Consider the following 15747-nt stretch of genomic DNA (forward strand, 5'->3'; position numbering starts at 1 on the left):
AGAAATAACCCCTTTAAACAATTGATGACGGTCAATCGAAATTGTCGCCGGAGTGGGGTGATATCAGTTTGACAAAAAAAAAAATTGTCACGACGAATACCGTTTTCGATAAGAGTACAGACCACGAGAAGCCATTGTTGACTTGTTAAGTTTAATCGTCAGCTGAGTGTTATGCTCTTTGAGGTAATTTTTCTCCGTTCCAAGCCGAAACTTGTTAGTTATGTAATCAGTCACTGTACTCAGCTACATTTCACCTTCTCTTAAAAGAAATCCAATTGACAACCAAATAACAACATAAAACTTGACATTTATTAGAACATGTATCTTCCCAGAACATGTAGGCTGAAAATTCTCGACAAATATTTCCGCTGACAATTTTAAACGCCATCAATTATTGTAATAATTAATTAACTTAAATAAGGAGAAATAACATTTGGCTCTGTCATGCATCAAACCGACATTGACAATGATGACAAAAATATTCAGAAACACATCACTGAAGCTCCTTACGGCACAACAAACAAACACAGACCAGCTGGTTTGGGGGAGAAACAGAAGCTATCAATATAACAATCGTGAGTACAAAGCTTTCGAATCTAAAAAAAGATTCCTGATTCCTCAAGACTAACGACAAAAAATTTAGATCTGCAACCAGACTCTTAACCCTTCAACTCCCATAGGTGACCAAGACAGAATTGCTCCCTACAATATCACTACAATAGGCCATTTCCGAATTAAGTTTGGCCTCTTTTTCAAAACGAGGCCTGGTGTTCAACCGTATGAAAGTGAGTTTAATTTGCATGTGAATGAAACTTATTACCATACGAAAGGATGAGCACCAGGACTCGCTTTGAAAAAGAGGCTAAAGGCAATTCGGAAATGGGCTATATCAAGCAAACAAGTGATGAGAATAAAGAAAAATACGAATAAGGGAATCATCAGTTGATCCAATATCAAATTCTCCAAATGAACATTGTAAGTATTGTATAGCAGACAGTATGTCAGATCTTGAGAGTCAAAAGGTTAACCTTGTGGGAATAAAAGCTGTAAGTTTCATCACACATATAAGGTCGTAATGAAACTATTGCCATAAAATAACTAATTTATGCTATTACAATACCATTTCAAAACTTTTACTGAAGTCTTACTTGGTAGCCATGACTGGCGGACTCAATATTCAGTTCAAAATGCTAAGCATACACGATTGTTAAACACTGATGCAGCAGTGGGATACAAGAATTCCTTACAACCCCATAGGTACTTACTTAGCAAAAAAATGTATGTTGGTGAGCTAACATTAATTAATTAAAGTAAATCTATAATAAATCATCGACCCTTTCGACTTCAGTCTCACTAAGAGGTTCCTTCCGAAAAACATGAGAATTTGAAAATGAATTCAGACATGTTTACCATCCAAAACAGTTATAGGTATACACAAATCCAGACGTAAAAGTTTGCCACATTCATTATTTCCAACCCTTTAACTCCCTCAGGTGATTAACATGTAGCTCATCCCTATAATATATCCATACCTTATCCAGCAAACGGGTAAAGAGAATATTCAAAGTTATCAAGTGAAAATTCTCTTTATCTAACAATAAATTCTCCTAACTGATATAGAAAGAATATGTAGAAGCTAGAGGGAGAATTAACCATCAGACCTTGAGAGTTAAAATGGTTAAGTGCATTTGATTTGTCACACAAAGGTTCTTACTGATAAAGATCTTACATTGAGTATTGCTACATACACCTAAGTATTGTCCCATTTAACACATACTATTACATTAACTTAAATATCAATTTAATAAGGTTATTGTTATTAATATTATTATGGTTACTTTGAAAACTGGTTACCACTTATGTGTATTGTGTCATTATCCATTAAGCTGACAAGATAGAAAAAAAACTAATTTACATTGACACAAGTTTGTTAGTTGCCTTGCAGTAGAATGGTAGTCACAAACATCACAAATTATAGCACTCACTCACTTGGACATATTTTCACACTAGAGCTGTTGTAAGACAAAAAGTGTTGATTTGAGTTGTCAGCAAGGATGTCTACAACATCAGAATGATACTTGTAATTACTTAGAAAAATTAAACTGTGCACATCTTGAAACTTGTTTTCCACATACAAAATAAATAAATATCTTTATGTTTGAAAATTTAAGAATAAGACAAATGGCTGAAAAGATGCAAGGAATAAAAGCAATCTGAAAATGAGAGCAAAATAAGAAACTTTTAAGCAAAAATTCTCAGAAAAACCTGCAATCATTGAGAATTTAGCAAGACTTAATTTTGTTACCTTAAACAGCTGTTCGTTGAAAATTTTCAGTGAATAAGTTTATGTAAAGTTGACAGTCCTATCACTTCTGGCTTACACTGTGCATGCTTTATAAACATTACTAAAGAAAAGTGAGCTCATATCTGGGGGAAAAAATTCTGCACAAGCTACTACTCAAACCATCCTTTTCAGCCACTTCTCAAGTTTTCAAGAAAGAAATTTGAATTCTTTGAAATTTAGGCATTAGTATAACAGTGTATTACAACTGAATACTGATTACGAACATTTTACACAGCTATTACCAAATTAAAACTTGTACAACATTGATCAACTGGGAATTTCTTGCAAAATTTTACACAGAAGACAAGCAAGAAGTGCACAGTAAAAATCAGAATTCATGGAGGAAAACTTTAACTGTAACATGATGGACAATGACAATCTCCCCATCATCTAAGCAAGAAATTCTCAGAGACCACCCGACAGAAATTACAAATTGATCAAAAGGTTTGTCTTACAATTTACACTGTGGCTTAACTGAATTCAAATCTATTTTAATTCAATACTGTTAAACATCAATTTTGTTACTTCAATCTTATACAAAACTATAAAACATTACCTTCCTAAAATTTCTTCCTCTGATAATTAAAATATATATATTGCCAAATGCAATAAAATAACATCCTAAAACATTAACCTATTGATAAGTCTGGCAAAACACTGCAAGATCTGTCACCTTCTAGAGAGATTGAAATACAAGCTCTTTGACAATCATTCTAATAAGAAAACCATGTCAGAAGTTTCAGTGCTTACTTTGATAACCCATAGAAGGTGACTCAAGAGATTACTTCATTGCTTTACATATTTTACACACAACTGTCCAGTATAAGTTATCCAATTTAAACTTACTGCAACATTAGAAGTGACGGGTAAACGTAAGTGTGCTGGATAATTAGAGAGAGAGACTGGCAAGCACAAAAACGATGCAAAGACTACCCCAGTGAATCATCATTAGCAAAGGAAAAAGTACAAGATATTTAGAATTAACTAATGAGGTTTCAGTTGAATCATTCCTGCTATTTATTTCCCACATGTTTCACATTAAAAGGGACTAAACTAAGCTATTGTAGATTACTTGTACATCAAAGAGGAATCAAACAGACAATTCCAATGTAATTATGCATATGGCAACTTTTCCAATGTTCAAGGTATAAGTAAAGGTATCTGTCCAGCAGAAACCTTTCAAAACAATTAAATCTCACCACACCACAGGCCTGCTGTTGGTGCTACCATACTTACTCTCACACTGGCACCATTCAAAGTTGTCAGAGTTTCATCAATTTGTTTTACATTTTCTAGGGATTTATATACCTGGAATAAAGGTTTTCTGCTTTATGCTATCTACACATTGTATATTATTGTACACAATATTATAGGTCAGTTAAAAACTAAGTATACAACAGAGAGGAGAGGGTGAATCTTTGTCATTTACATGAAAAAGAGTTTAGTTATCAGATGTAGACATGCTATCAAAGGGTTAAGAGAAATACTGATCATTGGGGTAAAGGTGTCTTTGCAGAGCTAACAGAAGAACTTAATTATGCATTAAATGTTATAAACATTTTTGCACCAAGAAGGTGGACTTGGTTCCAGCAGGTTTTTTTTTTTTATCAATATGGGACAATTAAAATGAAAGCCTTCCATCAACACTGCCACATTACAGCATTTGGCATTACAAATGCAAGTCACTGACAACAAGGACGCACATGACAGCAACACAAGCACACGTCCAATTATTACATGAACTTAAATTGATCATTTCAGTTTGACACAAAGGTCAGGCACCTCCCAGTAATATGATTGAAATTCGTACATTAACGGGAGATTCATCACTAAATGACAACACTGTCGCCCATAGAAACATCCATTAGCTATTCACACAGACTTGTACGGGAACATGGACAAGGACGGACATGGACTTAGGACACTGTTACTTGATCTGAGCGAGGACTACAAAGTCCTGTATTCTTATCCCACCTTAAAAAAGAAAAAAAAAAAAAAAAAAAAAACATCCAATGTTAAAAAAAAGTGCAATAAAAAACATTTCCAATAAATATGGCCAACTATTCCATTGCATCTACACCTACTAAAGATGGCAAATCTCATTACCAGTCCATTGCCACTCTTTTCAAAGAGCATAAAATACACATACATGAAAAATAATGTGCGCTGTACATGCATGTTGCACTTAGGTTCACTCACAATTTCTATATGACAAACATGTACATGTCATTGGTTACCCTGAAAAGTCAATGAACTAACAATTCAATTGTTTTATTGAGTTAAAGCATCATCCAAGAGCTACAGGTACAAACAAATATATTCAATACAATGGGTAATTATGTTAGGGAAATCTGCCATGTTTGAAAGAGGTCAATGGTTTCATTACACTCACCCTGACTACCAAAGCATCTCCTCAAACTCCATAGTTAGAGGAAAGACGCTCTCGCAGAGCTGCAGGAAACTGACTGGAAAATCGTTTCCAGTTTTCTTCACCAACCTGGTTTTTAAACCCATGAAGGATCTACAAATTGAGGTTAGAGGAGAAAAAAAACATTAACTGCAAATCACATGGAAAAAGTATGCCACCCCAAAAAATCCAAAGTGATCTAACCTTGAGGAACATATCCTTTAAGTCTGGTCCAGGGTTTACCCATGATGCTACAGCATCACAAAAGAATATGAAATCCTAAAATGGAAAACAAGTTGCTTCATCAAAGGCAAATTAAATATATGTTGTGCATGTAAGAGCCCTAAAAAGCACAATGTAATTATAAATAAGATGTATACTGTCCTTACCTGAACAACTCCACCAGGGTTAATACCAATCATGTTACAGATACCTCTGAAGGCAGAGTCTTTTTCCTCATTGTCTCGTATATTCCGCAAGGAAGTACACCTGAAAAATAACAGTTTCAAATATTGAAGATCAACAGCACAGGACTACTTACAAAAGATATAAACTGGATATGTAACACTAGAGTTTCACTCCTTTGTAACATAGAAACTGCTTTTTTAAATGCATTTCCAAAGGCATGACAACTTCTCAAAGGAAATTCAAAGTGGTTGTCATAGCAAGGGCTGTCTTGAGAACAACTATTTCAATATCACTTTATTATATAAACTAATAGCTGTTTGGTATTGTAGGAAAGGCGATTATCTTTGTGGCACAAAAATTGAAAAATATTGGATCAGTCCTTCAAAGATCATTTAGAAATTCAGTAAGAAAAGATTCAAAATCCATCTATAGCACTGTTTTCTCTTGGCTTTGAATTACTCTACCAAAAATGGAATCTAAGCAAAGTGGTGTTACAAAATACGTGTATCTATCAATACTACAAGGGTTTTGAAGAGGGATCTAACCATTTGAAACAAAATAGCACCATTTATCATTGTTAATGTTGACTAACACAATGTACATAGATCAAGACAAAGAGTGCCAATGAATAGTCAGAAATCCTGCAGTACATACATGTACAAACACTGAACAAAAAAAGTCATAAATGAGAACATCCAAATTCCACATTATCAAAAACAAACAATTGAACAAACAAAACACAATAAAAGCAACACATAAATAAAAAGAAACACCAATACACACCACTTTTGAATAAACTGCGGTAACAAAGGTGCCACCTCTTGCGGACAAACTAACCCCAGACGACCGATTGTGATTGCTAAAAACACATTCATTAACAAGAAAAGAAACAAATTCATGCCATCAGAACAACGCTACACAAACATCAATGCAGTGGCTGCATAACTAGCTCAGCGAATCAATGATGCCATGAGTGTTAAAAGAAAAAAGATCTTGTTGTGACATACATTTTGCAACATACACCTGTAGACACATCATATTAATAGCAACTTCAGGGACAAGTGACAACAGTACAACAACATGGAGCTTCTTTCAAAAGTTACTTATTCATGTTTTACATGTGTTGTGCAGTGTGTGTATAATCTTCCAGGAACATGCATGGTTAGTGACACAACTGACAGCTGTTTTAAGTCCACAGGAAAATACAAATCTCTGTCAACACCACAGGCTAAATACAGTTTTAATTATCAATAAAAACACAAAATACACAGTTTGATGTTAAAGGTCAGGGCCACAGACAACCTATTCACCATTACTCAGAAACCCCTTCATAATAATATTCCTATATTTACTCACTTGAGCCAAAGGGAAGAGAGAAAATGGGGGAAGGGTGGGGGAGAGGAAAAGACCACAATGCCAAAAAAATTAGCCTTACCCTTTCATTCCCAAGATCTAGATATTAATTCTCTAGACTATTTGGTATATATTTGTCCCCTAGAAAATATTTTTTTTCCCACTTCTGATCATCCTTCTGTAAGGAGATGTATTGATATTGTAAATAGAAATTCATTTTGGTCATCTCTGAGAGTGAAAGGGTTAAAGCCAGTGATTGAAGTTACCAAGCCTCTGCAATAACAATGATAATAACCTGTGTTTTCTTGCAGCGTCTTTGGAGTATGTGGTCTGTTAATGATTGTAATGAGTTGCTGTAGGACCAAGTTGATATACTGCTTCATATCTGATCCTATTACAAAAGTGAAAGAAGATTCAGGTTTTATAATGACAATGGAAACAATGAGTTTATGAAAGGACAGAGAAAAATGGTGGGAGGGAAAGAAGTGGGATTCAGAGAAAGAAGAAAGAAAGTTGAGGAATGGGAAAAAAGAACAGAAAAGTAAAGGGAGGAATACATGAACAAACAGTCAATCATAGTACATGCTACCAGACAAATGTAAAGGTGACAATGGAAGTATGAAAAAAAACAAAAACAAAAAAAACAAACAAAAAAAAAACATGGTCTTGTAGTAGAAGGGAAAATATATTACAGTATACATGCAAATACCAGGCCATACAATGACTGCATCTTACCTAACTGCACAGATATTTCTCCAATTGCCCATGTAGCATTGTTGCAAACCGAAATAAATTCTGGATTGAGATTCTGGCCCAAGATTGGCAGGAAGTCACCTACAGTTTAACATTATTATCAAGTTCAAGATGATGAAGACTAGCTATCGCCTTGATATGTCAACAATAAATACAAATAAAAAGGTGAAGTAGAGAAACTGTTGAAGGTATGACCATGGCTGAAAAGTATACATACCAATGCAGGGTTTGACGTGTTGGAAGCAAGCTTTAGTCAAGTCTCCCAGCAATGCAAAAGAACTTTGTCTCACTTCAGGCATTTTGTCCTAGAGACAGAAACAGTAAAGAAATACTCTAAAGATCTTTCAAACTACAAAATGTGCAATGCAAAGAAAGACCCCAAGCAAGGAACTTTTAAGTTATTTTCAGCAAAAACAAGTACTGCACCTTCTTTGGCTCCAATGATAACCTTAGGCATTTACACTGTACATTGTGCATAAACATGTACATTCACTGACATACCTGCATACATTGGTAAAGAAGGGTCATGGTGTTGCTCCTAATGATAAACTGTTCAATTTGCCCCTCCAGTCCCTCAGCCAATCCACTCAGAAGATCTAGAGCAACAATCATGAAATCCTTGTCTGGAGGTTCAAACTGCTCTGGATGAGTTTGAGATGCCTGAAAAAAAATTTTTCATTCAGAACAATGGGAGAATGTGGTAATCTATTCTCATTCTTAAGTTGTATACATGTACCTACCACGCTTTGAGTTAGAGTTTGTTCCACTAATGACACACATCTCTGGAATACAGGTTCAGCATATGGAAAAAAGCCAGAACGTAAAGCTGTAGCTACAGAGGACAAACACTCTAAGAGTGGAAAAAGGTCTTTGTCCTCATCTTTCAGCTGGTTCCACTTCTGAATAAGGGGTGGCATCAACATATTGATAAACTCAGGCTTGTTGAGGTGGTGACCCACTGAGTCAGCTAGTGTACCAATTGCATCATACAATATAAGAAGGTTTTTGTGCTATAAAGCAAAAGAGGAAAGGTATTAGATTATTGAATTTTTCAAGCAGAAATGATCAAATCAGAAGCAAATGGAGACTTGGAAAACAAAACAACACAAGAAGACCAAGTAACTTTTAAATCAACGAGGTTATGTGGATACTTATTCAATAATTGTACTGTATATGTACAATCACATTAAAGGTAACAAAACAACAACTATCTGTTCGGTTCTCCATTTCCCAAATGCTTATTACCCAATTACAAACCTGTTAATAATCATTAAAATACTGTTTTTTATTTCGATTGGTTTGTTTGTTTTTTTAGCAGAGGTTTGGCTTTAGCTGCAACAAACCTGATACTTGTTGAAGGCAAACACCAGTGTCTCTAGAATGAAGCTAAGATACGGAACAAGTTCAGTACAAGCTTCTTCCTCCAAAGTGGCAAAGGCACTATGAAAATGTCAGATCACAAGTAAATTAAAAATATGCACAGTGAATGACAAAAAAAAAAAAGACACCTTTGTACATGTCCTAGCTTTTGGACACTCACAATCAACCGTGTGTGTAGAATTTTAAATCAGCTGTGTTTGGAAAAAGTGACAATGTGTAAGTGATAGCATAAACATCTCTGAAATGCTCGGAGCAGTACTTTTCCCAATGGTCTGCTATTGCAGATCTGGAGAAAACCTAGTGGCTAGTATTTCATAACTTTGTAGTATGTGTAAGCGCTCAGTTTTGGGAATGCAATGGGTATCATCAATATCAACTTACTGGTATGTTCAAGCACTTTTTGTTCAAATATTCTCAAACCATTTTGCTACACCATGACAAGGCTATGCCTGCTATTACATAACAACATGTGCATTGTACATGTATGAAGCAGTTTCAAAAACAAGAACTTCTACATATACTTTAAAGCTTTTGTTGCAGGATTGTCACAAAAGTTTGCTTGAAAATGTATTATTAATGTGGACAATATGATGATTCTAAAGAATGGTGGTACCTGCATGCTGCTTCTTGAACCCTCTTGTTACTATCCAAAATCCGTTTCAGGAGCTAAAGTTGAAGAATTTTGTAGAATTAGAGCTACAAAAATACATGCACATAGTGTCATGGTGGTAGAAATGCAGCATACATGGCTATTGTCCCCAAAATAAAACTGTAGCACCTACAATGCTTACCTCTGTCATGAGACGTTGAAGGTATGCTTCATGAGGCTGACTAACAACCCAGTGTGCATAACGACTCAGGGTCCAGCATGTGATAGAGCGCACCAGTGCCTAAAACAAAGCCACATAAACAGGTAATGCATACATAGCAATTTCTGTTCCTTGAAACCAATAAATGTTAATTTAATCTCACTCACCCTTTTCTCAGAAAGAGAATTTATCAGGAAAGGAATTAGCTCTGGCAGGTGAGGAGAGATACCAGTTATACAACCTAGAGAATAACACAAATATTCATCAGCATGCAGTTACTATCATATACTAGCTTCAAGAACCTTAAAAAAAAAAACAAAAAAACAAAAAAAAAACAAAACAAAAAAAAAAAAACATGAAACATAAACATGAACTTGACCCTTTCATGACTCTGGTTGCTTTTTTCATGATAATTTGTCAATTTATCAGCACAGAGAGCAGGATAACATAATCAGTTGAGAAATTTGCTCTTCCAGATCTCAAGTGTGAAAGGGCGAAAAGAGTGAAACCATAACATTTTGCATATACATTTACAGCTCAAAATGTGTTCAGTTGTATCACATTGTTAATAAGATCAAGTAACCTTCTGCAATGGCCCCTAGCACAAGGATTCCCGACTCTTTTGCCTCCCAGTCAGGATGGAAGAGTGTTTCCTTTAAGATTGGAAGAAGAACTGGTAAAAGATCATCACGGAACACATTAGCCAAAACATCCAAGGCAGCTGCAGAGCATTTACCTACAAACGAAAAAAAAAAAAAAAAAAAAAAAAAAAAAAAGAGAGAGAGAGAGAGAGAGAGAGAGAGAGAAAAAAGACAAAAATTTATATCATGTGTTGTTTACCAATGAAAATAACAAAAACAAACATACACAGCCCTAAAATGTAAGTGCTATCAGTTCCAAACCACTTACGTAAGTTCCAGTCTGAAAGAGTATCATCATCCATATCATCATCATCTCCATCACTGTCCCCCTGAAAAAAAAACAAAAAAAAAACTATGTGGTGACACTTTGGTTTTATATTGAGGATGCTCTGAGTCAACTGGCTTTCATATAAAACAAGGACTTGATTAAGAGTTTGGAAGCTTGAACACAAAACCTTCTCGATGGAATTATAGTCCAAATCAGTACATGTTCTGAGACTGTTTGGGGGTTGGTCTTGTAATCTGGTGGTCCCAGGTTCGGGTCCTCCACCCCATTACTCTCCTTTTTTTCAGTTGGGCCAAGTTCAACTTCTTGGCTGCACTTTGTATATAGCCAACTGACCTGCCTCCAGCCAGTTGCAGTTCTTAAACACTTTGTCCATGTTTATTTACAATGTTTACTTTCAATTTTCTTGAATTTGAGGGCCACAAGTTTATCACTTTGTAACTGTTTAGTGTCACCCTTTTGTTTTAAAATTATCATTATTATTATTTCCAGGCAGACAGTTCTCCACATTTGCCAAGATCTTACATCAACTTCGCCATCTGCTTCATGCTGCTGGCTGTGCGTCTTGGATTTATGAAATCTTGGTCTGATATCCTGCTCACTGTCTGGAACAGACTCATCATCTTCATTATCAGCCTGAACAAGGAAACAAAATGAACAAATGTCTGTACTTTCCTCATTCAGTAAATCAAATGAACAAATAATGAAATACATGAAAGCAAAAGAATCATGCACACAATAACAACTCACCTTCAGTAGAATCAAGTCAATCTCTGAATACCTCATACCATTTACTAGTATCGGAACAAGCCTGCAATTTTAGGAAAGGACAAATCTTAAAGGAAATATTAAGGACAAATCATTGTCAGTTTCTCTAAGTTTCTCACTTCAACCTTTCTGTAAACATGAGAGGTGTGAAAATTTCCACCTCTACACAATACATTTGAACCTTGAGTCACACTAGGAAAGACCTACAGCAACTAACTGTTGTTCAAGATGACTTTTCTAGAGAGGTTCATGAATTAGTGAAAATCAAAGTGAGGATTATTAAGGGCAACACATCCTTCAAATACAGCGAGTATTACTTGTAAGACAAAAATGTTTCCCTCATCAAAGCTAAAACAAAATGCTCAAACATAATTGATTATCAGCAGCCCTACTTGAGCACTAACAGCACAGCTCACATGTCACGCCTGCGAAAATGTACGTACTGTTTGTTGTACGAACTACTGAGTCATGACAGAAATATGTTAAAATGCTTGTTGCTATACCTATGAAGGTGTGGGCTAAGAGCCTCTTTACAGATAGGCTGTTCTGCCAGTGTTAACCAAAACTCACAAGCTTCAAGTGATACATTTTCATCTTTGTCTTGTGTCCTCATCAGCATGTACTGAAAAATATTTGTAGAAAAAGCATTTCACCTTACATTGCATTCATCTCATATCAGCTAAGATACAATGTATACTCTAACTAAAGGATATCAACCCTACTACAGAGTAAATAAACTGATTAAATACTGACCTCTACAATGTTATTCATGTGTGGAATTAATTGGTCTGCTCTGACTTCCAAAAGCATAACAAGGGCTCTGCAAACATTCTTTCTTACTTCTGGGTCTTCATCTCCCGCAAGCGCAAACAGATTCTATGATAAAAAAACATTTTCTTAGATAAATACTTTTGTACCAGCACTAGTAGTACATTCTTTGTACATGTAAGAGAAGCTTTCTTTGTAAATCCTAAGAGGGATTTACAAAGTCTATAATGGATGAACCTGACCATATCAATCCCATTATCAGAATAACTCAACAATACCTAAGATCAAGAAAAAAGTTTCAGAATTTGATGTTTCAATAAACAATTTAAGAGTAACTGTTTTAAAAAATAGAATCATCTATGAGCATAACTTTGAGATGTTCTCCAAATGCCTGTCTATGGTTAATTGTGACCAGGCACAGGATTTCGTACACTAACGCTTTACCGTTTAACGAATCAATCCGTTTACTATCCGTTTAAAACGGATCATTAAAGCGTTTAAACGCTTTCTTCATCCGTTTAAACGCTTTGCTCATCCGTTGAACGTTTTCGACAAAACGTTTAAACAGTTAACCTATCCGTTTAACATGAAATACATCCGTTTAATGGTTACTTGCATCCGTTTAACGAGGAGAGCAAGATTTATTTTCATGATTACGCAAATTTATTTCGATTGACGTGTACAGCAAAATTTACAAAATCTGTGGCTATCGAGTTTCTCATCTGTTATTTCCATCGATTGAAAGGAAACAGATTTTGCTTTATAAAAGCTGTAATTACAAATTACTTTACGAAATCGAATGCTAGATGGAAGTTTTGTTACATGCGTATGCAAAATTGTTTCGATTAACCGACGGTGAAATCTACAAAATCAGCGGCATTTCTTAACGTTTTTCACTTGATAGTGCGTTTTCATTTCAGTCAATACGTAGAAGAAACAATGTAGGAACATGAAAAAAAAACGACTTTGCTTCTCAATTCTATTTTCCTTCTGTCGAGAATGTTCAGTCCACATGGTATGATTGACAGGTTGCTTCCTCTGCTTATGCAAATTTTCAAATGCATTGCGAGCTCTCCAGGGCGAGACTTGCTCTCGGCTCACTTCACTCGCCAGTGGATAGCTTAATTGCAGGCTAGTAATTTAATTTTACTTAGTTTTCTATTGTTGTCAGTCGAATATTATTAGCATGAAATGTCAGTGTTCCGCATGAACAATTCGTATAATTGTTCGCAACGGTTTCTGATCGATATGTGCATGGCTTCCCGCTGTTCTTTAGCCCTCCTCATCCGTTCAAGGTTTTTGTCCATCCGTATAATGTTTTGAGCTATCCATAAAATAATTATAGATGTTGTTCAACCATTTAACGTTTTAAGCCATCCGTTATTTTTTTTCTCGGCCGTTTAACGGTTTACAGAATCCGTTTTTGGACTTTGCTCTACCGTTTAACGCTTTGGACTATTTGTTTAAACGGACATGCAAACCGTTTAAACACTCTTACTACCCGTTTACTATCCGTTTACAAACCGTTTATTTTTACCCGTTTAACGGAAAAGCGTTTGTGTACGAAATCCTGTGCCCAGTCACAATTAGTATTTCAAAACCACACATGAACATGTACTCTATGTAAAAACTGTATATTCAATGTAAAACCTGTGACAGTCCTACCTCAATAAATGTGCCTATATGAACCATGAGGGCCTGTGTTCGTGTAACAATAAACTGATTTACACAAGCAATAGCGTGAGACCTACAGAAGAATTGAAAAAGAATAATTATTTGCCCTGCCCTGTCAAGCTTGAGAAATGACAGCTACACTTAGAGTAAACGTGAATGCCTTACAAGTCTCTTTACCTTATTTTTGGGCTTGCATGACGGAAGAATTGTAGAAACTTTGGGATCAATACGATGAGGGGTCTATTGAGAGCATCACTGTCAAGTTGCTCAGCAGAATCCTCACAGATCTTTTGCAGAGCTCCAAATGCTCCCTGCCAAAGATAAAGTCACAGAGAATTAACCACTTACGTATATGACCACTGTGCTAAACCCATTCTTTCTTGTAATATTTAGTTATTTTCATTTGCTATCGTATATAATATTACTACAGTTTAAAACATATTATAAAAAAAACAAAAGAAGGTCATCAGCGAGGAAGGAAAACAGAATTTTTTTTAATAAATATCCATTACCTGAAAAATTTATTTTCTTATTTCACAGATAGAGAATATTTTTATCTCTTACACACTTCTTCATGCAGCTACCTTTCTTAACGATAATAAGTTGACCTAATATCCACTGTTCTATTACAAAAGGATTGGAAGATACATGTAACACCTGCATGTATGCTATTTAGCCAGAGGATCCCTGAATGTAACTCAAACTTTTTCCTTGTCATTTTATTACGGCCATCAATGTAACATCACAAAGAATATCATGACCTTAGATGTGGTAATAAAACTGTTTAAATTTCCAGCAATGTATGAAAATCTCAAGAACATATGGGATTTTTATTCTAATTTATCATCAAGAATGAATGGGTAACTGAATGTTCAATTACAACCCTAGTGGCCAGTCTGCAGAGTATGGCTGAACTTGGTGATTCTGCTGTGCGAAATTTATGGTAAGAAAGGCAAAAACTGCACATATATCTGCCATACTTCGCAGAGAGGCTAAGTAGTGGAGTCATGATTAGCAAACTCCAACCTTCTGGCATTAAAAAATTTCAACAGGTAGTCAGCAATCACTACTATACAATACACATTACAAATAAATTATTTTAAAAATAAAAAATCAAAACACTTGTATCACACAAGCCTGTCAATACTAAAAATAATTTGAGATAATAAATCAAAATAACTTAATGATGATCTCACTGATAATATATTACTACCCGATATGTTATAAATACTCTACTGCTAAAATACCAACCAAGAGAGTTTACTCATCAAGAAAAACGTCGACAAATAAACGCATGTAAATTTCTAAAAATACAGCACTGGATATTTGCCAGCTCTGGATCTCATGGAGAACCAATGCTCACCTCGCAGACATTATAGTCCTCGCTGTCCAAAAGTTGGCACAACGTTGGCAATAGTTGAGGCCAGTTTGTTAGATCGCCTTTCGCCGCTATAGTTGTGATCAAGATACCAATCGTAGCTCGTATGAGAGGTGAAGGATCCCCAATGGCTTCGAGGCATTCCGACTTAATAAATTCTTTCACTTGGTCAGGGAAAGTGTGATAATGAGATTTAACGTTGTTCTTGAGAATCAAGCCCGAAAGTGAACGAGTTGGTTCATCTAAAATACAAAGAAGACATAATTTAGATGTAACAGATTGATTGGAAAATTCAGCTTGACCTTGAAAATCATTAAGGTTTGGATCGATAGAGCGGCAACCGGAACTGAGCTTGAAAACACATCTAGCTTACATCACGGCAAACACACTAACCTTCGCTCTTCAGCTTCGTAAGAACGAATATCAGGTAATTGTTGAAATCAGGAAATTGATTCAGAGACTCAAGTTTCTGAAAAAGAAATCCGTTAAGGAATACAAGAAAAATATAGCGACGTTAACACAACCGGAGAGCACGTGTGACGCGCCAAATTTCAACTGTGTTACGTCCTATATCTCGTCTTACTCCAGATGAAAACCAAAGAAAACACTACACAAAGTACATTAAAGGATACTTGTTGAACTGCTCTTTGTACTTCAGTATTTGGGCTTTGACTCTCCTTCAAAAGCTGTATAATTTGCTGTAAACCGTCCTGGTCTGGTTGCCACGCCATTTTGCTTTTTCGCACCGGCTCCAACCCCTGCACTTCTCGTCGGACTC

General features: G+C 35.6%; 1 protein-coding gene across 2 annotated transcripts; it reads right to left on the reverse strand.

The window, feature by feature from the left end:
* Positions 1-287: 287 nt before the first annotated feature.
* Positions 288-15736, reverse strand: LOC111323857 (transportin-1). Of its 2 annotated transcripts, XM_022927299.2 has the most exons (25): positions 15602-15736; positions 15363-15438; positions 14955-15211; positions 13769-13902; positions 13583-13664; positions 11903-12025; positions 11653-11771; positions 11132-11192; positions 10907-11017; positions 10364-10424; positions 10038-10190; positions 9622-9695; positions 9437-9535; positions 9259-9311; positions 8609-8705; positions 8006-8275; positions 7767-7925; positions 7483-7570; positions 7248-7346; positions 6808-6903; positions 5943-6018; positions 5141-5240; positions 4956-5030; positions 4737-4865; positions 288-4318 (listed from the first exon to the last, which is right to left on the reverse strand). In XM_022927299.2, the coding sequence occupies exons 1-24, from the start codon at positions 15698-15700 to the stop codon at positions 4758-4760; spliced, it is 2670 nt and encodes an 889-aa protein (XP_022783034.1). In that variant the 5' UTR covers positions 15701-15736; the 3' UTR covers positions 288-4318; positions 4737-4757. The 2 variants fall into 2 exon arrangements, 1 of the variants encoding a protein (XP_022783034.1); XR_015993410.1 differs by lacking the exons at positions 288-4318; positions 5943-6018 and having other exon boundaries at positions 4802-4865.
* Between the last annotated feature and the right edge of the window lie 11 nt (positions 15737-15747).

Source organism: Stylophora pistillata, chromosome 11, assembly GCF_964205215.1.
Source record: "Stylophora pistillata chromosome 11, jaStyPist1.2, whole genome shotgun sequence".
Lineage (NCBI taxonomy): Eukaryota > Metazoa > Cnidaria > Anthozoa > Scleractinia > Pocilloporidae > Stylophora > Stylophora pistillata.

Bases quoted from the DNA above. Each gene is read 5' to 3' on its own strand.
- LOC111323857 (XM_022927299.2), bottom strand. From the start codon at position 15,700: ATGGCGTGGCAACCAGACCAGGACGGTTTACAGCAAATTATACAGCTT. The intron at 13,903-14,954 runs GTGAGCATTGGT...TATCTTTGGCAG, and splicing joins AGGACTATAATGTCTGCGAG to GGAGCATTTGGAGCTCTGCA. The intron at 12,026-13,582 runs GTAGGACTGTCA...TTTTTATCATAG, and splicing joins ATATAGGCACATTTATTGAG to AATCTGTTTGCGCTTGCGGG.